The following is a 24503-nucleotide window of genomic DNA, read 5'->3' as shown; positions in this document are numbered from 1 at the left end:
CATGCGAGATCATGACCTGAGCTGAAGTTGGACCCTTAGCCCCGAGCCACCCAGGCGCTCCAAATCTCCCTCTTTCTGTAGGTACACCAGTCATAGTAGATTAAGGGTCCACCCTACTCCAGTGTGACTTCATCTTAACTAATTACATTTACAACAACCCTATTTCCAAATAAGACCACATTCTAAGGAACTAGGAGTTAAGACTTTTTGATACATCTTCTGGGGAGGGACACAATCAGCCCATAACCACTGTCTTTAAAGCCTGCCGTTCCTAAATGCTGGGAGACTAGCTGATTAAGAAAGATGTGGAACACTTTTGTAAATTTATTTTTGCAAACAATCTTGTAAATTCAGGAAGAAGATGGCGTGTCTGGCATGAGGCTTGAGGACATCTATTTTTGCAAGGTGACCCTTGCTCAGGCAGCAAACCCAGTGGGGTCCTCAGCTTTGCAGCCGATCCAGCCCCAGTGCAGGGCTGGTGTGAGAGCTACCTCGGGAGGTTCTCCGTCAGGCTGCCCATTGGAATCACCTAGGAAGCATTAAAACTAGAGATGCCCAAATCCTACCTTCAGAGAGTCTAATGAAATTGGTCTGGCATATTGCCTGGCCATCGGGATTTTAAAATATTTCCCAGGTGATTCTAACCTGTAGCCAAATTTGAAGATTAATGGGATGGACATTCTCATTTGTATATATTACCGAATAAGACAATTCAGTTCCTTTTCCAGATGAGGAAGCAGGGCATAAACACAAATACATTTGATAATTTTTAAAGTATAGTTTGAGGCAATTTTTTTTGGTGCTTATAAATTTAGAATTATTATCTCTTCCTTGTGTTTATCATAATGAGTTACTTTCTTTTCCCTAGTAATGCTTTTTACCTGGAAGTCTATTTTTTCCCTGATATTAATAAGCTACATGAGCTAAGTTTCTTTTGACCAGTAGCCATATATATACATATATGTTTTAGATGAATATCCTGAGTCGGATACAATAGAGTCAGATTTAAAAAAAAATTACTCTGAAAACTTCAGTGTAGATGCTCTGTAAATTAGAGCATTCAGTCCTTTTACACTTAATGCAAGTAATGATATATATTGGTGATAATAAATATTTAACAATTCATAGTTATTCTGTATGGAGGTTGTAGTTCTCACAAGTGACCATGAGAGGGCGACTCCAGTGGACTCACAGGCATTTACAGCCTTGAAGGGCCAGAGGAATCGCTCTCTGAGGTTCCCATTGCTTCCCCAGGGGTGCCTCCCCTCCCCTTCCCAAGGAGTGCACCCTCTGACTATGGGAAGAACAAAGGATATGGGCTGGGGGACAGAAGGTGGTGAACTGGGGGACAAAAGAGCAATCCAATCGTCATGCCCATCCATGGGTTAAGAGTAGGTGGGTGAGGACATTCATTTGGCTCAGGGCAGAAGCTATTTACCAATACCAATTTTTAAAAATAGTTTATTGTCAAATTGGTTTCCATATAACACCCAGTGCTTCTCCCCAATACCAATTTGTATAAAAATTTTTACAAGTCATTTATAATGATATCAGCTGGCTTACATATTTGACTGTAAATCTACCATCTTATTTTATTTGCAATATCATTCTATGTTGGTTTTTGTTTTTTCCCTCTCTTATAGCTTTTAAGTTTTACTACAGTCTTTATTTTTTTTAGTAATTACCCTAGAAATTACCTCTTGCATCTCTGACTTTTTAATGCCTGTTATTAATCAATACATGTGCTTACCTCCCTGATAATACAAGAGCTTCAGAACACCTTAATTCCACTTCCTCCCAACCACTACTATCTTACTATCACGTGCTTTAATTCTTCATGTAATTTTTAAATTTATAAGGTATTATTGTTATTATTATGTGAAGACAATGTTTATTGACATTTACCACCTTCTTTGTCTTACATATCTTTGCAGCTCTAGGTTATTCTGGGATCATTTTCTTTTTGCCTAAAGCATGTTCTTTACAATCTTCCTTAGTGAGGGTATTCTCCTTGCAAATGTTTTTATTTTGCCTTTATTCATAAAAAATTTTTCCCTGAAGATGGAATTAGAGCTTGGCAATTAGTTTCTTCTGGCACCTTGAAGATGTCATTCTACCACTGCGGCCGAGATCTGTCAGTCTGTTATTCCAATAAAGTTAACCTGCCTTTTTCTCTTGCTATTTTAAGGATGGTTTTCTTCATCTTTCTGTACTTACACTATGGTGTGTTGGTGTAAATTCTTTTTATTGATCCTGCTTGCAATCTGTTCAGCTTCTGGTTTTGGTGGTTTGGTATATTTCTGAAAGATTCACAACCACCTTTTCTTAAAACACTCCTTCTGCTCCATTCTCTTCTGAAGAGTCTGTTTAAATGTTAGTTTCTCACAAGATCTACTCAACTCCTCTGCATTTCTAGGCTTTTTCTCTTTGTGCTTCGTTTAGGATAATTTCTTCAGCTCTACCTTTCACTTCACTAGCACCTTTTCAGTTGTGTATATTATGCTGCTAAAGAGCACACATCCAGTAATTTTGGTTATTGTAGTTTTCATTTTTAGAAGTTCTATTTGGTTTTTTAAAAAATTGGTTGTGTCACTTTTTATTGTTTTCTATTTCTGGATGATACTTTCAAACCTGATTTTTTCAACTTAATAAGTACTTTTTTTTTTTAAGAATTGGTGTCTGATAAGTCCAATATCTGACATCTTTCTGGGTCTTTTTCTATTGTCTTTTAATAGTTTCTGTTTCTTCTCAATCAAGGTGTCTGTGCCTGGTTATCTTTGACTATGTGCTAGCTATTATAAAAAGAAATTATTTGAAGCCTAGGATGAAAGTACCTCCTTCCACATATGGGTCCCTTTTACTTCTAGCATGTTTGGGATCATCATAAACCAACTACAATGCTGAGGTTCCCGGAAGATCAATCACCCTGAAATTCGAGCTGCACACACTAGTAAGGGCTCAACTACTTATAATTCACATTCACCTTGAAGATGTGGTCTTTTGGGTCTTGACTTATTGTGGGGAGAGCCTATCATTACATTCCCCCCGTTGAGAGGCCCTGAACATTGAAATCTGTCTCCCTTGCTCCAGCTAGGCTATCAAATCATCTTTAAATTTGCCAGTCTTAGCAAATACTCTTAGGAAAAAAGGCAACTTTTATACTCATTCATCTCTCTGGGTTTCCATTTCTGCATCATTCTCTTCCGTAATTCCTTACTGTCATGCCAACTCTTTGAAGGCTTTCAAGATGATCATTATTTAAAACCAATTTTTAAGTTGTTTTCAGTGGAAAAGTTGATCTAAATAATCTAGGCCATCATTATTAGAAATAGAAAGCCACATATGTCTTGGCACATGGTTGGCGCTCAGTAAATAATGGGACTGAATAAGGAGTGCCTGAGCGGCTCAGCCAGTTTGAGCTTCTGACTCTTGATTTCAGCTCAGGTCATGATCCCAGGATTGTGGGATCAAGCCCCACATCAGGCTCCATACTTAGTGTGGAGCCTGCCTGGGATTCTTTCTCTCTGCCTCTGCCCCTCTTCTGCTCTCTGTCTCTTTCTTTCTCTCTCTCTCTAAAATTAAAAAAAAAATTATTTTAAATGGCTAGGGTGCCCGGGTAGCTCAGTTAAGTGTCCAACTTCAGTTCAGGTTGTGCTCTCACAGTTTGTAAGCTCGAGCCCCATATAGGACTCTCTGCTGTCAGCATGGAGTCAGCATCAGATCGTCTGTCTCCCTCTCTCTCTGCCTCTCCCCTGCTCTCACATACACTCTCTCTCTCTCTCAAAAATGAAAGAAACATTAAAAAAAGAAAAAAATAGCTTAGTAAGTTGTATTAACATAATTTCCCAAACATGCTCTCTCTCTCTTTTTTTTTTTGCCCATCTATGTTTGCAAAGATTGTTTCCTGCCCTTACGATGCACAGAATGCCCACATTCCACCACCGACGAGGCTTAGAACCAATGCCACCTCTTCCTCAAAATTCCTCCTGTTTCCTCTGCTTCCCCAGATCTGAGTCCTATTTCGTCCCCAGCTAAGCCTTCATAATACCTGATTTGTATTATTCTGGTTGTTTAACTAGATAGAAACCTATTAATACAACACTTTATATCTTCTGGGGCTTTGTACTTTCTTGACTTTTCTCCGCTAATGAAGAATTCCCTCACTCCCCCTCAAGCTCGGCAAACATTCTAAACAGATTCTTTGAAAAATGTTATATCCTGTACTTTTAGGTTTGATTTCCTGAGAGGGAGTCTTTGAACATTTAGGCTGCCGTATATTGGAAGCAAGCTCTAGCTCCTTCTAATAAACCCTTACACTGTACAGCCCTTGAGAATGAATAGGGCACTCACTCTCACATACCTGCCTCTTACTTGCGTGCTGCAATCATCATGCTGCAGATGAGAAACAGAGTGTAAGAGAGATTCAAGAACACACCCGAATAGACTCACAAAGACAGAAACAGAACCCGGCCTTTTCTCTGTAAGCCCAAGGCTCATTCCAGGACACGGTCATTCCTATCGCAATGACACCCAAAACCCTTTGGAAGTAACGCCTGGTGTGTACCAGTACATGTGGTCAGGGGCCGGGTCAGGGGCAGCAGACAGCCGGGTTAGCTCTGTGAGGAATCCCGCACACTCTCAAATGCCGGTCTTCTGTATCTCAGTCCTCCTTACCTCACAACCTTGGTCCCATTTCTCAGGACTTGCATGTCCACCATACAGCCCCCAGTAACATAGGCAGCTAGGTTCAACTCTGAGAATTCAGCCTGAAGAAGAAAGCAAAACAAACAAACAAAAAAGGATTCATCAAAAACTAACGATGCTAACAACTGCTAACATTTATTGGGTACTTCCATGTGCCAGTACTCATTTACACCTTGCCTGAAACTTGGGCAGTTGTGGTATTATTTACCTCCCTTTCTGAAACGTGGGGAATCTGAGGCGTAGAGGCACGGTGCCATGTCCAGGCTTCCATAATTAATAAAAGGCAAAGGTGGATTGAAAGTTCCATGTTTCTGATTCGAGCACCTATGCTTTTCACTGCTCCTAATCTCTACTTCCCTGAAAGTGGAAAAAGTTACTCCAGCTTCAGCAATATCCAAGAGCCTATATAAGGCCAGAGGCTGTTCAGTTTAACATCTTTCCTAGATTTCTCCAGCTTCAGGGCATGCGGGGGTGTGGCATCACAGCGGTGTGGTCACTTATCATTGTTAATGGAGCCTTCTTGTCTTCTGCCCACTCTTACCTCTTTTGGTCATGGCCCTTCCCGCCTACATGCTTAGAGCACCATGTCTGAAATAATGCTCCCTCAGTCACAGCTGATGGGGTTGGCACCTGACCCAGGGTGGAGAAATAAGGTGCCCTTGTATTAGAATTTGGAGCTGCTGAGTGATTCGTGCAGTTTCCTTCTAGGGGCTGTATTTAATACATAAAGCCTGAGTATAATTGAAGACCATGTTTTCTGCCATCTGGCCTGGGAAAGTAGAGAACACAAGGGATGGGTCACAGTCACTAAGAGAGGGGCAGAGGGGCAAGAGGTGGGGAGTGCCAGCTACAATCCTGCCATTGGGTGTTATGCAATACCTCTATATCTATAAATTCATTTTTTTCTTACTTGTTGAGGCAAGATCTGCTGCATTTGTTTTGCTTGTGACCCGAGTCCTGTGGAATACATCCCTCCTACCAGATTATACACTCCCTGCAGAGAGGTTTCATGGTACTCTAACCATCTGTGTTTGTTTCCTACGGAGCCATAACGAAGTACCAGCACTAGGTGGCTTAGACAGCAGAAATTTCCTTTCCCATGGTTCTGGAGGCTAGAAGTCCAAAATCAAGGTGTTGGTAGGGTTGGTAGGGTTGCTTCCTTTGAAGGCTATGAGGGAAAATCTGTTTCAGGTTTCTATCCTTGGCTTGCAGATGGCCTTTTTCTCCCTGTGTCTCATCACATTGTCTTCCTTCTACGCATGTCTCTGTATCCAAAGACCCCCTTTTTATAAGAACACCAGTCACACTGCATCAGGGGCCATCCTAACAGCCTTGCTTTATCTCTATAAAAATCCTGTCTCTAAATAAAGTCACATGTGGAGGGACTGGAGTGTAACACTTCAACGTGGGGATCTTGGGGAGACACTGTTCTATCTGTGACCCCATGTTAGAAAATGCATAGTATCAAACTGTGCCTTACATACAGTAGGTGCCAAAAACCATTTCTCTGGATTAAATGAATGAAAGTAACTTCTCATACATATGAAAAACTCACTATGTGCCAGATACTGTCCTAAGCTTTTTACATGTACGAACTAATTTAATCCTCACAGTTGCCCAGATTGAAAAAAAAAAAAAAAAAAAAAAGCCAAGGCAGGGAGAGATTGAATTACTTGCACAATGTCACATGTTAAGTAGCAGAGCCGAGATTTAGACCCAGGCAGTCTGGCTCCAGCCTGTGCTTTTGATGGCTATGCCCTCCTGCCCCCACTGTTTAGCTGAATAAGGCACAGGGTGGATTACAACTGGGAATTTTAGGGACCTAAAAATAGCCCATTTGAAGAGAAAACCAAGTTTATATGGAAGGGAAATATAATTTCACAGTGATTTAAATGTATCCCCTTAGAAACATTTAATAGAATTATGACCAAAGACTTTAGTCATCTCCCTAGATGGCATTAAAGAAAACTCAGAGTGCTTATGTCTCTTGCTTTAATTAATAGTTTCATTATGTTGTGGCAAGGTGAAAAGCAAAGAGCTCTGTTAATGAGTCCAGGTTAGTAAATAGTGGTAATGACCTGTTTATTAAGTCTAATGCCTTAAATATTCAGTCCCATCATGTTTAAGATACTTTACTGGCAAGATTACAAAGAAGAATTAGCAATAAAAGTTGTTACTTGAGTGTGCAGAGTAAAAGATGTTAGAAGAAAGTTGCAACACACAACAGTTGGACACCAAAAATTTGAAGAAAGGGAGCAAATAAGAATCTTGAATGATAGAATCTTCAACTCTTTGGTGGTCAAGCCCCAGGGGCTGTCTTGCTGCCCAATGGAAAGAGATAATCTGGATAAAAGATACCCTCAGGCTTGGATATACGAGTTAGAAGTTCATGGTGCTAGAGCAAGGTGTCTAGAATTATTTTCCAGTTATGGTTTATGAGTAATTACAGGAAGGCAAATACCTTGGTTGTTAGGGTACCCAGCATCTGTTGGATCAAGCAAAGAGAGGGTAGTGAAGAAAGGGCACTCTTCTGTATTTTACTTTTTAAAAACTTCAATAAACAAAACTTGGAAATGAACACAGAGGTATTCGAGCACCTTTTCTTCAAGGTAGCATGAAGTCCCTCTCAGTAGAATCTCAAAGAGCCGCCATTTTTGAAGAGCCTCAGAACTCTCATAGAAACTGTAGTGGGTTGAATTATCTCTCCCAAAAGATATGGCCACATCCTAACCCCTGATACCCATAAATGTGACCTTTGTTGGAAGTAGGGTCTTTGTGCATTTACATCCGTAATCCATCCATAATTTAAATTTTTGGTGTCACATCTAAGACCCAAGGTTCAATTTTTCCATATGATTATTCAAATACTTTGGCAGTATTCATTAAAAAGACTATTCTTTCCCAATAGAGTTGCGTTGGTGCCATTGTCAAATATCAAGTCACCTTCATATGTGATCTGTTTGTCTCTCCTTGAGTCTGTTCCAAGTTGTCTCAGTTACTGCAACTTTACAGTGAGTTTTGATACCAAGTAGTATAATATTTAAACAGGGAAGCAGCCCAGTTAGGGCCCAATGATAACAGGGTATCAAAGACAAGGTAGGACGACCACACCTCTTGTCTCCTCAACCTGCTGAAGCAGATAAAATGTCTTCCTACTCACCCAAAACACAGTCACTGGGCAACTAGATGACTTCAAAGGCTCTATCCTGAATAAACCTATTAACTGTTTCCCTAGTGATATGATTGGCTGAATGGAATGAGTTCTATTCTCTGATTCACACTACAACCCACCATTGTGGCCAGACCTCTCAAAGAGCTCCTCAGGGGACTCCCACCTCTTTTAAAGGTTAAAAAGAAAAAAAAAATCAAGAGCTCAGCCCCTTCAGCTTTGTTAGAGTGGCAGGCCAGCTGAGAGGCTAATGAATGGAGAAGCAAGACTTGGGATCTTACCTGTGCTGAGAAATGGCGCCTGTGGCACTCCACTATTGCCATGCTCACCCGCTCCCATAAATTTCTCTTTGCTTTATAAATGAACTTTAGGGTTGCATGGCGGGTCTAAACATCCTCTTTTATTTGAGCTTCTGTACACCCTATTGAAAGCTCAAGCCCACTATCTCATCTGCTGCTCTGAGGGGGCATTTTAAACAATTTGTTTCCCTTATTTTTAACAGAAAAAAATAACACTATTATGAAGAAAGCCTGTGTGTAATTTTGATTGTCAAGATTCTGTTTTGAAAGGGAAAACTATTATATTATACATTTGTGGGATATTTTCTCTAGACATCATTAAAGATGGTAGGTTTTTGCAATATTGGCACTTACAGGGACTTTGGATTTTGTTACTCTTGTTGCTTTTGTTACCTGGTATGGGAAGTTTATGACACTGACCTCAATGATATCTGAAAGTGCTAGATTTATCTGAGCTTTCCTATTTGTGACTTTAAAAAACATGTACATGGAGGAATCAAGGAATAGTGGAAAAGGAATTGGCCTCTAAGTCTGGGGACCAGGTACCTAAACCTTGGTTTTGACCTATACCTTGGATTTGATCCAATGACAATGACCGCAGGCAGACTCCTCACTCTCCACTTGGATTCTGAGTTATAGGGGCATCTATTTGGCTCATTTGATTGAGCATCTGATTTCAGTTCAGGACATGGTCTCACGGTTCTGGGTTTGAGCCCTGCATCAGGCTGACAGTGCAGAGCCTGCTTGAGTTTCTCTCTCTCTCCCTCTCTCTGCCCCTGTCCACTCACTATCTCTCTCTCGTTCAAAAAAAAATGAATAAACTTAAAAAATTTTTCAAATAAAATAATATAAAAACAAAATAAGAGTTATAATCAGTAGAGTCAATTGTATCTATGGTGCCTTTCATTTGTATAGATCTTTCTTTCTCAGCTAGTGTCCCCCGATTATCACTGAAGGAAAAATCTACTATCATATCTTATGAAAAAGAAATGCTATGCATTAATATTTTTACTAGAAAGCTGTTCACTGCTTTATACCCAGCTTCAGGCACATAGTAGGTATCCGAAAACATTTGTTGAATAAAGTGTTACTTTCATTTTTGGGTACCTGGGTGACTCAGTTAAGTGTGACTCTTGGTTTGGACTCAGGTCATGATCTCCTAGTTCATGAGTTCGAGCCCTGCATCAGGGTCTGTGCTGACAGTGCAGACCCTGCTTGGGATTCTCTCTCTCGCCCTTCCCTGCCACCCCCCTCCACCTCTCTCTCAAGCTAAATTAATTAATTTTTAAAAAGGAATGCAATGTACTAATATTTTCAGAAAGCTGTGCACTGCTTTATACCCAGCTTCAAGTACACAGTAGGTAACCAAAAATATTTGTTGAATATAGTGTTATTTTTATTTTTGGTGAGTAGATACCTTACGAAACTTTTTCCATTGCCAGATTCACTAGACCAAAGCACTGAGGAGGATGTTTTCAGGCAGAGAGGAGGGGAAAGGCCCAATCTAAGTTGCTAATAACAAAAGCACAGATAAAAATACTGGGCTATTGGGACAATGGAATGGTGAGATGTCTTCAGTAGCTGGGGCATGGAGTTCATGGAGGAGCAGAAAAGGAATAAAAGCTAGAAAGTTAGGTCAGAGAAGGAACATGAATATCACTGTATACTGCATTTATCTCCTGTTACTCATAGTCCCGCTACCTCCTAACAGATTATCACAAGGTAAACAACCACTTCAAACCACACAAGTGTATTATTTCACTGCTCTCTGTAGGTCGGAAGTCCATGGGAGTTTGGCTGCTTTCTCTGTTCTGGGTTTCACGAGGCCCAAATGAAGGTGTTAAGCATCTAAGCTTTTACTGGAAGATTCTGGAAGAAACTGCTTCCAAGCTCATACAGGTGGCTGGCGGACTTCAACTCTTTATGGTTGTAGGACTGAGGTCAGCTGGAAGGCTCTCCCAGCCAGTTAAGGCCATCTGCATTCTGTGTCACATAGCGCTCTCCATCGTCAGACCGGTTATGGTACATTAAATTCTTCTTATTCTTTAAAAAAATTTTAACCTCCCTTTCTGCCACATTTCTGTCTCCAGCCAGAGCAAATTCAGTTTTTAAGGGCCTCTGTGGGCTCACCTGGATAACCAAGGTTACTCTCCTTATCTTAAGGCACATAACTACATTACATCTACAAAGTCCCTTTTGACTATCACTTTCACAACCTCTAGCATTAATATTTTGGGGGAGGAGCACTGGGAAACAGGAAAAGCTGCAGATGAGGGAACTGGTTACATATTTAACAAATATTTCTGCAGAATTTTCTAATTTCCAAGCTCTGTTATGGGTACTAGATATAGTTGGAATCATATCCACTAACAAAATCTCTTCTACAGACCCCTAGATTAGAAGGCAATAGAAGCACCTCTTTATAATTAAACTCACATCCAGTTTCCAAAACACACTTGCACACAGGTGCATGCACACACACACCACACACACACACAGGATGGAATGCATTCAGTTTCCTGTAGAGTCTTTGGCTGCATTGTCATGGGAACTGGCACCTGGCAGGCACGTAATGCCAAGTAGATAATATTACTGAAAGCATGGGGTATTCATGTTTAGTTACCAGTGATTGCATTTGTGATGAGAATGATGCCTGATGACAGAATGGAAATGGTGATTGTAATCATCATTACCATAAGTTGAAGGATGCTATTAGATCAACAGATCAATGGGAAAGAAACAGAAAATGAGGCTTGGATTTGGATGACTGACAGGAATGTACACAAGAAACCAAGAATGTGTGGGAATGTGAAGGTAGCAGCTATCCGTTTTGACCATGAAGCCTGACTAAGGAGGATTTCAACACAAAAAGATGTTGTCCAGAGTTCCTGAGAAAGGCAAGATGCTGGCAGACAGATTGTTCTGGAATCCAATGGTGGCTGATAAGATACTAGAAATTCCTGTCAGTTTGTGAAACCTATCTGGCCCAGACTGTACTCTTAAACCCTGAGAGTGTGCCCCCTTGCATGCCTTAGGTATCCCATAGATTTTTCTCGAGAAGAAAAGGAGAGAAAGAGACAGACACACAGATACTGAGTGGCTAGGAGAAAGTGGGCAGCCTCCATCCAGGACCTTTTCTAATGCTAGGTCAACTTCTGACCCTCGGCCCTGTTCTCCAACCTTTCCCATTACACCCCATAGAGAGGAACTGTTAATCTGCGGGTCAGGATGTCACAGTGCTACATATGACAGTGGGCAGGGTCATGGCTAGGCTGAAAAGCCCGGCAATGACGTGTGATTCCGGCTTCTCTGTAGCTGAGTGCCTGCTGGTCTGCGTGGTCATCATGTCAACTTCCTCCCTCGCCTGTAGCTCCTCAAGGCGTGCATCTCAGCACCGGTCTTTCCCTCTGCTGCTCTCTCTTCCATGAGCTGGCAGCGGTCAATTCGGATTCCCAGAAGCCCCAGATGTCCTGCTCTCTCTTTTCATAATTGTGTTTATTGTACCTGGAACTGTTTAGTGATAATAGCCACATATTTAGTAAGTAACACCCACAAATCTACAGGACTCCCGCCAACTCTGGCAGAGAGCCCTGCCTTGGGGTTGGGGGACCTAGGGCTGCTAATGCCTAGGTGGTATTTCGACGCTTATTTGCAATTCCTCCCTGTGTATTTAGCTACCTTAGGAACCTAGAACAGGGGTGGTGGCAGTGATTTTCAAGGTAGGATTAGGGCATTCCTGCATCCTCCAGCAAGTTATCATCAAAATTCCACTCTAATCCCTAACAGACTGTTATGTTTACTCTTAGGGACAAAACTGTGTCATTAACAAATTCCTTTTAAAAAATCAGCATTCTGCATGTGCTGTGACTTTCTTCACGTCTTAAGTTCTTTCACAGAGTCTTACAGGGTCTAGAAGACTCTTTAGAAGGACAAACAACAACAACAATACTAATAAATAGCACAAAATACAGAAAACCTAAGTCCTGCCTGGCCTCTAAAGTCCCACATGATTTAGACACTGACGAACTGATGACCTCTTTGACACCATCCCATCCCCCACATGGGCCTCCTTTCCATTGTCAAACACACTGGGCAAGCTCCAGGCTCCAGTCCCTGGCCCCTGGGGCTTCCTGGGGATGGCAGCAAGGCCACCTTCCTCACTCACTCACACCTTTGCTTAGTGACGCCCCCAGAGGCACCTCCTCACAAAGCACCTGCTGTACTCCTGTCCCCATTTCTTGGTTGAACTCATCCCCACTGACAAAATGGTACATTTACCCCATCTGACATGCTTTACATCCATCCCAATTTATATTTAATTGTCCCCCTCTCTCTTGAGAATAGAAGTTCCAGGGGACAGGGATGTCCGTTTTGTTCATGGCTCTACCCCAGCATCCAACCAGTACCTGGCATACAGCACAGTGCTCAAACATATGAATGCCTATTTTGTAGATGTCCAAGATGAGGCCCAGGGAGGCAAATGACTTTTCTCAAAATTACAACCCAGTAATTATGTCAGCTGGGACCCAAACCCAGGCCGATACCCTCTACATGGCACCAGGTGACTCACTGGAGATGACTTGTGTTCTAATGCACAGAGCTGGGTCAGCTAAAGGGCGACTCGGCCAGCCTTGGGCCGGCCATGGGCTTTGCTTGTGCATGCGACGGCCCTTGTTTTCATACCTTCCCACGTCAGTGTGCAGCGTCTGTCAGCAAAGCCCACAGGCCCCTACCCCTCCTTCACCACTCTGGCTCTTCCAAATGCCCTGCTGCTGCAAACACTTGGCAGGTGGCCCAAGGCCTGCTGTCGGCAAGAACTGCTTCCTGTAGATTTCCCGGCACAGGCAGTGTTTTTAGTTCTGAGGGCCCCGTGGGCCCAGTGACTTCCTTGGCTGGCATCTGAAGTCTTTTCTGCTGGTTCAGATTCACCTTGCAGACAAAAGAGGCTTTGAGAGTCTGCAGACTCTCTCAGTGGTCCATTCCAGACGAGGAAATCTCGCTCAGGAGCAGTGCCTGGCATCTCAGTGAAGGCCCAGGCCACTGGGTCAGGCTGGGCGGATGCTGAGCACCTAGCTGAGCCGGGCAGATGCAAAGGCATCTTCTGCTCATCAAGACATCATAATACTCCGTGTGCGTGTGTGTGTGTGTGTGTGTGTGTGTGCACGCACACATGCAGAAGGCAGGGCAGAGAGTAATAAATACATAAAAACATGTCAAAACAAACATTCCTAAATGTTCTAGTAATGGAAAATCCAAAATTAGGTGGAGTTAGCCACATTTTAAAAACAAAACAAAACAAATCATCGACAATGATTTGCAGTTTACAAAGTGTTTGGTGTAGAGTGGTTTTCAGAACCAGACCACAAGTTTGAATTTGAGCTCTATGCCTACCTTGCTGTACAACTCTAGGCATCTTAGCCTTTCTATGCCTTAGTTCATCTGTAAAATGAGGCTAAGAATGGTGCTTTCCTAGAGTGGATGTAAGCATTAAAGAATTAATCTGTTTGAAAGCTCTTACTCAGTGGGGTGCCTGGGTGGCTCAGTCAGTTAAGTGTATAACTTCGGATCATGTCATGATCTCACAGTTTGAGGGTTCAAGCCCCATATCGGGCTCCCTGCTGTGAGTACAGAGACTGATTCAGATCCTCTGTCCCTCTCGCTCTCTCTCTGCATCTCCTCAACTGGTTCTCTCTCTTTCAAAATAAATAATAAATTTTTAAAAATCCCTTCCTCAAAAATAAATAAAAACCCCTAGCAAGGTGTATAAGTGAACATAAGTACATAATGAATGTTAGCTATCATGGTTGTGTTATTTCATTGGATCATTACAACAACCTCTTGATAAGAGGGCTCAGTATTAGCATCTTCATCAGCTGATGAGAATCTGAAGAGCAGAGAGAACAAATGACTCATCCATGATCACAAAGTTGGCTTGTGACCCTGACTCTATTTACCCATTTATTCATTCATTTAACAACTACTATGCCAAGGACAGGGACTGATGACATAGCAGCAAATGGAGCAAAATTCCCTGTTCCTGTGAGACTTGTATCTAGTGGGGAGATAGACCATTAACAATAAACAATACATCCGGGGAGGCAACATAGCTTCTGGTAAGAGGACAAAGTGCTGAGACGTGTTATGTCAAATAAGGGAGGTCAGGGGCAGGTTGCACTTTGTGTTATAAGCAAAGTGAGGGAGTAAATCATACAATTAGAGAGGGAAAGGCTTTGCGGGCAGAGGGAACAGCAAGGAAGAAGGCCCTGAGGCTGGAGTATATGTACAGAGCTCAAGGAACAGAGAGGAAGGCAGTGTAGCTGGAACAGAGCTGGCGAGGAGTGGAAGGACATGAGGTCAGAGAGGGGACAGTGAATCAATCATGATAAGGATTTTATTCTGAATGAGAGTGTTAATATATTAGCACTGTCACCACCCTCCTCAGCAACATCATCATCTTCACATGGTCAATGAAGATCATGATGAAGACTCAACACCTCATCACATTTGGGAATGCAAGAACTAAAGAAGTCAGGTTTGTAAAACATCACCAATAAATGTGGTACTCTGATTTTTAAGGAATTTTTTTAACAGCCAGGTTATGTTCTCCAGAGCCTAGATGGACATTTAGTAGTGATTAAACCAGAGCACCGAGGCATGCCCTCGCTCTGTCTTGACAGTCACCCCTTCCTGCTCAGGTTCCCAAGAAGCTGTGCCCACAAGAAACAACAGCAACTGAGAATCAAAGAAAAACATCTCTTGCATCCACTGTCCTTTTCCCTCTGCCAGGTCAACTTCAAGGGTGAGGAAAACTTTTGATAATGTCTTAAGGGAAGAGAGGAAATGGGGAAGGAGGAAGGGAGGGAGGGGAAGGGAAAGGGAGTGGCAGAGAAGGGAAGGCAAGGGAAGGGCTTTAGGGGGACAGAATGGTGGGAACACCACAGCCCCCTAAAACTTTTAAGGTTGAGAGACTAGGAAAGAGTTATGCCACCTGAAACAAACCTTTGCCACCTACAACAGATTGAGGCAAACATTCAGAAATGTCAAGACCACAGCTTAACTATGCAGAAAAGAATGATAGTTGATGTCTGCCCAACATGTACTTCTCTTCATGGCTGAGCTGGCTCCACATGTTTGAACACTGTTTGGCTGAATGTTCAGAAAAGTGCGTTTATAGGATTAAGCAAACCAGGCGTGAAAGTCTCCCCACATTTCTCCAGAGGGACGATGGAGAGTTTGGGGGCTTGGAGACTTGGATATGGAAGCAAAGGCCACTGGTGGGCATCTGTGTCCAGTAGTTGTATCCCAGGCGCCTGTGAATCTGGGAGGCTGGAGCTCTGGGACGGGCTGTCTGGGGCCAGAAGGGCTGACATGTCATAGTGCGCATGACCCTGTACAACCCGGAGAGACACTGAAGGAACTTAAGTAGGCTGATGGCAGTTAATTTCTGTAGAGTTTCTTTCTGCAAATTGAAACTTGTAACATGACGCAGGAACATCTTATCCATCAAAGCTCTGAGAAATTCAAATCCTCAAATCCAACCTTAATGTACTTTTTTTTTTTTTTCATTTTGAAGGTCCAAAACCATTTTCACAGGGTTGTGGGAATGAAGAGAGCCATTCAGGGGCACCAGGATGGCTCGGTCGGCTAAGCGTCCAACTTCAGCTCAGGTCATGATCTCATGGCTCGTGAGTTTGAGTCCTGTGCTAACAGCTCAGAGCCTGGAGCCTGCTGTAGATTCTGTGTCTCCCTCTCTTTCTGTCCCTCTTCTACTTGTGCTTGCCCGTTCTCTCTCTTTCTCTCTCAGAAATAATAAATGAATAAACTTTATTTTTAAAAAAAAGAAAAGAGCATTCAACCTTCTTTCCCTACCCACTGCTCGCCAGAGCATGGACCTCCCCTTCTCTTCCTGGAGCTGCCTCCCAGCTGTCTCCCTGTGTCTCACCTTCTCTCAATTAATCCAATCTGCACCTAGAGATGAGGACCTGCCACTTCCTCCTGCGGGGGCCTCCGGACACACGGTGAGCTTTGAGCCCCAGACACGGAGGCCCTGCTGTTCTGTGGCAGCTCCGGCTCGGCGCCAGATACTTTGGAAAGATTAGCTTTTTAGGACTCAGGGTGCTAACGCTGTGAAGGAGAATGAAGCAGGTGAAGAGATACAGAGTGACTGAGAAGTGTGCATGGCGGCGGGGAGGGGCAGGTGTCCCTCCAGGGAGAGTGGCCAAGCATCTCTGAGGAGGTGACATTGGCACAAAGAACCCCAGTGCGGAATACAGTGAGGACACCTTGGGGAAGAGTGTTCCAGGCCAAGAGAAGAGCAAGGGCAAAGGCCGTGAGGCAGAGTGCACTAACTTGTTTTTTTTAAGTTTGTTTTCATGGTCAGAAAATATACCCAAACATAAAATTTACCATTTTAACTGTTTTTTAAGTGTATAGCCCCGTGGCATTAAGTATATTTACATTGTTGTACAACCACTGCCACCGTCCACCCCCAGAACTTTTTCATCATTCCCAACAAAAGCTGTACCCATGAAACAGGGACTCCCCAGTCCCTGCTCCCCCAGTAGCCACCATCCTACTTCCTGTGTCTATGGATTTGACTACTCTAGGGACCTCATATAAGTGCAATCATACAGTATTTGTCCTTTTATATCTGGCTTATTTCACTGAGCATGTTTTCAGGGTTTGTCCATGTTGTAGCATTTGTCAGAATTTCTTTCCTTTTTAAGGCTAATACTCCATTGTATGGAGAGACCACATTCTGTTTACACATTCACCTGTCAATGAACATTCGGTTACTTCTACCTGATGGCTGTTGGGAATAATGCCGCTATGACCATGGATTTAAAAACAAGTTTTTGAGTCCTTTCTTTCAGTTCTTTGGGACATATACCCAGAAGTGGGACTGCCATCCTGGCTTCCACAGTGGCTGTGCCATTTTACATTCTCACCAGCAAGGCACGGGGGTTCCATTCTCTCCACAACCTCCCTAAGGCTTGTTTTTTGTCACTGGATTTTAGAGAACAATGAGAAGTACAGCATGCCTCAATCAGAGTAAGCATGGAAAGGCAGGAAAGGGCAGGAAGAATGCCAGAGAAGTCTAATCACGAAGGCCTATAGCTGTGGGAAGGCCTCTAGCTAATACTTGGAGTGAGACTGGGAGCCTTCAGAGAGATGTGAACCGTGAAGGGTCATCATCCATTTATAGTGAGGGAGGTAAACCTAGCGCTCCCAGCCCCAGAGGCATGGGTGCTCCAAGCGTAGCCCCATCCTCCTTTCTCCCAAGCTGCCAAAGGGTTAAGTAAATGCAAACCCGGGCAAATGCAGTGGAAGGAGAGATTTCCTTCCCCTGGCTGACAGACCTGATGCAGGAAGCAGACTCGTGCTCCCTGTGCAGGAGAGGCCTGGCGGACCTGTGCTTCAAGAAGACGATGAATGTCGCCTGGACACGAGATGGCTTAGCACTTCCCAAGTTCATTTCTGAGAGCTACTGAACAGCCTGAGGCCCCATCTGTTTTCAATCTTGTTAAAAAAGCCTCGTGTGCTGGCGCCTATTTAAAATAATGCACACATGGAGTTTCTAAAATGAAGAAGAAAAAAGGCCCAAGCTTTCCCTGCCGGCACAGCTTATGTGTTTATTTTGGAGCAGACTTTGGGAGTTCTGAGACAAGACATAGCTAATTTCTCTTCCCGCGGTTGATTTGCAAGTCCCCATAGGCTTCTGCTCCAAGCATTTAAGGCAGCTTGGTATGAACCAGTCACCCCTTCAAAAGTCCACTGTGAAATATCTCCAAATCAAGGCTGGGCTCAGGAAAGGGGGAGCCCAAGGGCCACTTTCCTCCTTGCAAAGGAGCTGTTCCTCAATTCTTTTTCCTCAATAGGGACTCTTGTTTCTAAAGGCCAAGTTCATCTTCTCAGATGATCATTGTGGCTTCCCAAGAGGCCACAGTAGTTCCAAGACAGCATGATCCACATAAGGCTCAGAGCCAACCTGAACCGAATCCCCAAACGGGGAGTGCAAGGGGCAGTGTCAGGGAAAAGAGCCACCTGCAGTCAATGCATTTCCATGTCCAGAAGCCAACGCAAGGAGGATTCTCCGCCCACTTCCAGGGAGCAGGGCGGCCCTCTGAGCTGCTGACTCACAATGGCACTCACACACACATCAAGCACCACCAAGAACTTTAATGGGTCCTTTCTGACCTTGCAGGCTCAGAGACAACACCTCATAAGCTTAGAATCACATAGACAACCTCATCAGTAGCCCTACATGACTTCATAAATAACTGCTCCTAAACCAACAGCAAGGAGAATGCAAACTAAGATAGAAGGGAAACAGTATGGGTGTGTCAGTGGTGGCCCAGCAGTGATGGCTCATGTCTTTTTCTACACCTTCACACCTGCTTTGACTCTAAGGACCTGGCTGACATTACTTTCACTTGGTGAAATGTCCAATGGCGGTGGTGGCAACGGTTTATCCCAGTAGCAACAAAAGTAGGAGGAGCACCTAATTAACGTTATCGAGGATTAAAAAAAAAGTCCTTGTTATTGATTTTCTGATTTTCTTTGTAGGATGAGCTAGGCTGCTTTTCTAAGCTTTATTTATAAGAGATGGATTTAAAAAAAAGTAGGAGAAGCAGCCACAACAGAGGCTAAAGGAAGAAGAATCAGTGGTGTAGTCTTTGAAGAAGCACCAACAAAAGTAACTGTGATAGGACTAGATGAGGTAGCTGTATGAATACAATTGGTGTTTTTGTGGCAATATAATAATTATATTTACCATTTCATATTAATTACATTTATATTAGGATTAATATGTATCATAATTTTTAAGCACTTACTATGTCCCATGCACTGTTCTAAGGACAGTAACCACCTAAGGGAGGTCCCCTAATTATTATGTCCCCTTTATATCTGGGAGCACAGTGGTGCAATGAGATTACACGTAGTTCCCAGGGTCACACAGCGGGGACTTTACAGACCAGGTGAACACAAGCAATCTGGCTCCAGGGTCCCTGCTCTTAGCTACTTTTCCAGGCTTCTTGCAATCCATAGCACCACCCGAGACAAGGGCAACAGCAGGCCTGGAGCTTGTGGGAGGATTACAGCAGGAGACTGACCTCTGAAGAGGCAGTCTACGGAGGGGCCTTAGTCACTTTCTGGAGGTTCAAAGGATTCAGAGTTTTCCAGCTATGAATCAAACAAAGCAGTAATTTGTATGTTTTAATTCGCTTAGGTTTAGGGTTTTTTTATATAAAATTTAATTGGAAATAAAAGAGTTTGCCTTTACAAGACTATTAAAAATAGGTGCATGGGTGGCTCAGTCAGTTAAGTGTCCGACTTCGGCTCAGGTCATGACCTTGTGGTTTATGAGTTCAAGCCCTGTGTCGGGCTCTGTGCAGACAGCTCAGAGCCTGGAGCCTGCTTCAGATTCTGTGTCTCCTTTCTCTGCCCCTCCCATGCTCATGCTCTGTCTCTCTCGAGTAAATAAACATTTAAAAAATTAAAAATAAAATAAAACACTGTTTAAAAAAACTACAGTGTGTTGAGGCTTTGGACTTAAATGTATTAACCACATTTTATTGCCTATATTCTGATGTTCTCACATCTTGAGGCTTGCTGACCCTGGAAAAACTGCCTCTCAGAGTTAGCCAATTCCTAGAGATAGTAAACAACTCACTATAGAGAGTGTCTTTCAAGTGCAAGCCGAAACCAATCTGGAGCTCATGGTCAACTACCTGCTCTATGGAGCTCTCACATTCCAGGTCACCATCCTCCCGCCTTAAGACCAAAAAGGCCAAGTTCCAGATAAGCAGGGACAGCCCTCTAGACCCCTAGAGCCTGCTGAACTCCCTACAACTAGCCAGTCCTAAGGCTGCTTTAACCTGCTAGCCCTTTCTTTCCTGCAAATCCATAATAAAGGCTCTTGCCCACAGTTTTCTTTAGCTCCCTCGGCCTCCTGATTGGCTATGGTGCTTCCTCATGTGGTCCCCAAACGTGGCATGCTATGCCTCCTACTTTTAGGAGACTCTGAATACAATGAACTTTGTCTTTCATATTAAGTCACTTCTGTCATCATTCTATACTTAACTGAAACAAATCCTGAGTACTTTTACAACAGGCTTGGCCCAGCCCTTCAGGATTTCAACAGACTCTAGGCCTCTGCTGAGCCTGGGTACAAGCCAGGGGACACATTTACTATGTGGGGTTGTGTTGCAAAATCACGCAGTATGGGCTGAGAGAGACCCAGGTATCAATTCCACTCTTGGAATTTCCAGCTGTGCAATCTTGGGGAAATCACAAGAATTTCTGCCTCAGTGTCTTTGTCAGGTAAGAATGGGGAGAAGGTCCCTACCCTGTCCTTGTCCCAAGGCTACTGTGCTGACTGAAAGGGAGTGTGAAGGTGAAGTCTCTTTGGAGAGGTCTGATCTGGGAAGCCCGCACAACCATACGCTACACTGCCATCACCTGTCTTTAGAGAACCACGGAGCTCTCCGCACAAAAGGTGTCACCTTTGAGTAGTTTCTGTCTAGAACAGGGTTTCGTCACCTTGGCACATTGACATTTTGAGCTGGATAATCCTTTGTTGCGGGCAGCCATCTTGTAAGATGTCCTTGGCTTTTACCCATACATGTCAGCAGCATTTCCATGTGTGACAACCAAAAATGTTTCCAGGCATTGCTAAATGTCCCCTGGAGGGCAAAATCACCCTGGTTGGGAATTACTGATACAGAAGAAGCAATGAGTTAAGCTTTCTTCCCCCTCCCTGCCTTCTTCCCTCCTTCCCTCCCTCCCTCCCTTCCCTTCCTTCTTTCCCTCCTTCCCTCCTTCTCTCCCTCCCCCCGCCTTTCCAAATATGCTCAGTTGTTTGCACCCCCAGGTATTCCTATGGAGCATCATGGCTCTAAGGGGTATAACCAGAAAACAGTTGTTCCCGTAGACAGCTCCAGGTTAGAGATTGCCAGAAGAAAATTCAGAGGTCTGTTGTTTAGTGTTCTTGGTTTCATTCCCATGATATATATACTAACTGAGCTTATCTTTCCAGGATCCAACCACCTGATCCATAATTTACAATCCTTTTTAAGTAGGCTTATATCAAACCCACAGAATGTGAGAACTGAAAGTTCCTTTGGGGTCACCCAATGGGTTTCATTTTACTGCCAGCTCTGGTTGCCATGTGGAGAATGATGAGGCTGCCCTAAGCTCGGCTGGAAGCACGCCTTCATTGAGCGGGGGCATCTGCTGGGCTGGGGAAGGGCTGGCAGGTAGAATGTGCTCCATACACTGGCCACTTCCTCCTTTGACAAATGATCAACCTAGATCCAGGGTCCTTTCTGATTTAATGAAAATGGACCACATTTTTACAATGTGCTGAACAAGGTCGTAGTGCTGACTCTCTCCATTTTGTGGATAAAGAAACTGAAATTTAGAACACTGAGTCACACCCCCAAGTCCCACAGGTAATAAGAGGCACTGTCAAGATTTGATCCCTTGCTCATCTGATCTAAGGCATAGCTTTGCCCATCACTACAAACTGCCTCAAAATATATTTTTTCTCTTTTAAAAATTTTTTGCATTTATTTATGTTTGAGAGACAGAGTGAGAGAGAGAGACCGAGCGAGCACACAAGTGGGGGAGAGGCAGAGAGAGAATCTGAAGCAAGTTTCAGGCTCTGAGCTGTCAGGACAGAGACCGACATGGGGCTCGAACTCATGAACCATGAAATCATACCTGAGCTGAAGTCAGATGCTTAATCGACTGAGCCACCCAAGCGCTCCAAAATATCTCTTCTTTCTTGTGAGGAAACAAAAAATTTTCCTCCACATGAGTAAAATACAAATAAGAATTAGTAAAAGTGAGCCTGTTTACTTTCAGAATCTTAATGTCATTTCCCAATAAATATATAGCAAAGGACACTTAAAGTAAGGATTAGAAGAAACCAAAAGGGACAGTAGCAGATTCATATCCCCAAAATGAGGGGTGAGTTCAGAGTAAGAGTTAGGAAAATAGAGTATGGGCTGCTGGAACCAGGGGTTCAAATCATGACTCTGCCAACTGAAAGATGCCTTGCTGAGCCTCTCTGAGTCCTAGTTTCTTCTCCTATGATAGTAACAGATAACTTATGAGGCCACTGTGAGGATGAAGGGAGGGTGTGTATAGCAAAATCTTGGTGGAGTATCAGGTGTGTGTGTGTGTGTGTGTGTGTGTGTGCGCAGCAAGTGCTTAGTATATGGGGGTCCTTATCTTATCACTATTATTGGTACTATGAAATACTAAATATCATGAAGGTAGTTAGGGGAAAGATGGCTAGTTCTAAACTATGAGAGACCACAAAAAAGACTGGGGCATGACCTAGGTTTTAGAGAGAAGGTGAACACAGAAATAAAAAGGTACAGGGATGAAAGAAGAGACAGATGGACAGACAGTCATAGAAATCACATTTTTGCAGAGCAAGATGCAGAACCTAAGAGAAAAGCTGCTGTAAACAAGAAACCATCTAAATTAAACATTGGCTCCTCCAAGGACTCTCGGGGGCACCACTGAGCAGAAAGAGGAAAAGAGAGGTGGTGAGGACGGCAGGCTGCTGCCTGGTGGGGAAGAGCCGAGGGGCTGCTTGAGGACTCTGGCCCTCATCCTACAGACACAGAGGGGCCTGGACCATGGAGAGCAAAGGGAGCCAGACAGAGACCAAAGCAGCTGTACAAGAATAAGCAAACTAAGACAAATGATCAAAACCTGGATCTGTCCAATGAATGCAAAGTTGGGGTTCCTGGTGTGTGGCTGGCCCAGCCAGGGGAGATTCACCCCTCTGTTTCCCTGCTTTTCCTGGCAGCCAGAGGGGTGGGCTGCAGGTCTCCTTCCTGTCTGGACAGAATGTAGGCCCTGAGGTGGAGTGGGTGGAGAGGTCACCTAGCTCAATTCCATCTTAAACAGGCTGAGAACCCACCCAGAAGCTCATGAGGGGAACTTCAGGGCTGTTGCTCAGGGAGCAAAGAAAGTTCCAGTAACACAGATACAGGAGCTCAGAAAACCCAGATGGGCTTTCTGTGGTCTCTGAGAAAACCAATCTGAAAAACTGTGTTAGACCAGACAAAGCCAGCCTTTTTCTCCAGGTCTGGCTGGGGTGAGTTGGTGAGTTAAGGGGAAAATTATGGGCTTCTGGAATATGCAGATATAGGCTCCAGTCACAATTCTGCCACTAACTACACAAATACCTACTCTACCTCCCTTGGCCTCAGTTTCCTCATCAGGACAATAATGAGACTCACGCATCAGGCACTGCTGAAGGGCCGAATATAGCAAGGATGCATGAGGGTGATGAGAGCGCACAGATGACCTGCAATAGCTGATCTTCCTTCTGTCCTTGAATTCGCACTTGGAACCTCCAAAGCACAACTCTTCATGCCCCCAGATGAGGCTCAGTTCCGCTTCCTATCTGGTGCTACCTTCTTATCACTGCCAAGTTCTTACCCTGGGAACACCATTCTTTTTTTTTTTTTTTTTTAGTTTATTTATTTTGAGAGAGAAAAAGAGAGCGGGGAGGAGGGAGGGAGACAGAATTTCAAGCAGGTTCCATGCTGTCAGTGCAGAGCCCAACACAGGGCTCAATCTCATGAACTGTAAGATCATAACCTAAGCCAAAACCATGAGTCAGATACTTGACTGACTGAACAACCCAGGCACCCCTTCCCCCGGCAACTCCAAAACCAAACCTGGCAAGGAGGAGACAGCATGGGTGTAGTTTGGCTCTCTATCACCGGCACCATGACCTTGGGCGAGGAAATGTGCCTGATGAGTTGCCATTCCACAGAAGGACGAGAGGCGGTAGGATGTAGGGTGAGCAGTATGGGCGCCTGGGCATCTTTGGAGCCTCCACATCTCGGCTCTCCCACCTACAAGCTGTGGGGCCATCAGCAGGACACTTACCCTGTCCAGTCCTACTTCCATCAGTATTTCCTTGGTGGGGTTGTGGGGAGATTAAATGAATTTATACAGAGAAACTCTCAGGCAGTGGCTGGCACATTGTGCTCACTTAATATCAAGCACTGCCTTACCTGTATTGTAATGTATCATTGTTTCACATGTATCATTCGGCTCGACTAGTGCTTTCCTTGTCGTTTGCCAGGCAATAGGGTATTTTGGCGAGTATGCCTCTTGCGAAGTTCTTACAGTGGATCCAATATTTTCTCTGTCACAGCTTGATTTTTCCTCTCCACAGATAAGTTAGAGAGATATGAAGTGACCACAGATTATGTATCTGGGTACTTGCAGCACCTGCTAAGTAGCTGAGTAAGTGCCCAGTGGTAGCCTACCCACCACATGCTACTATAACACTG

At 43.8% G+C, this 24503-nt stretch overlaps 1 protein-coding gene across 1 annotated transcript in view; it reads right to left on the bottom strand.

Annotated features, from left to right (window-relative positions):
• The window catches only part of SYN3 (synapsin III), a 459446-nt gene that overhangs the window by 364643 nt on the left and 70300 nt on the right, over positions 1 to 24503 (bottom strand). Inside the window, exon 4 of the mRNA XM_029954713.1 lies at positions 4675 to 4766. Coding sequence (XP_029810573.1) covers positions 4675 to 4766 — 92 coding nt within the window. The remainder of the gene's footprint in view (positions 1 to 4674; positions 4767 to 24503) is intronic.

The sequence above is a fragment of the Suricata suricatta genome, chromosome 10 (genome assembly GCF_006229205.1).
Source record: "Suricata suricatta isolate VVHF042 chromosome 10, meerkat_22Aug2017_6uvM2_HiC, whole genome shotgun sequence".
Taxonomy (NCBI): domain Eukaryota; kingdom Metazoa; phylum Chordata; class Mammalia; order Carnivora; family Herpestidae; genus Suricata; species Suricata suricatta.
Note: the sequence above shows the minus strand (reverse complement) of the source record. Positions and strands in the feature narration are given on the sequence as shown.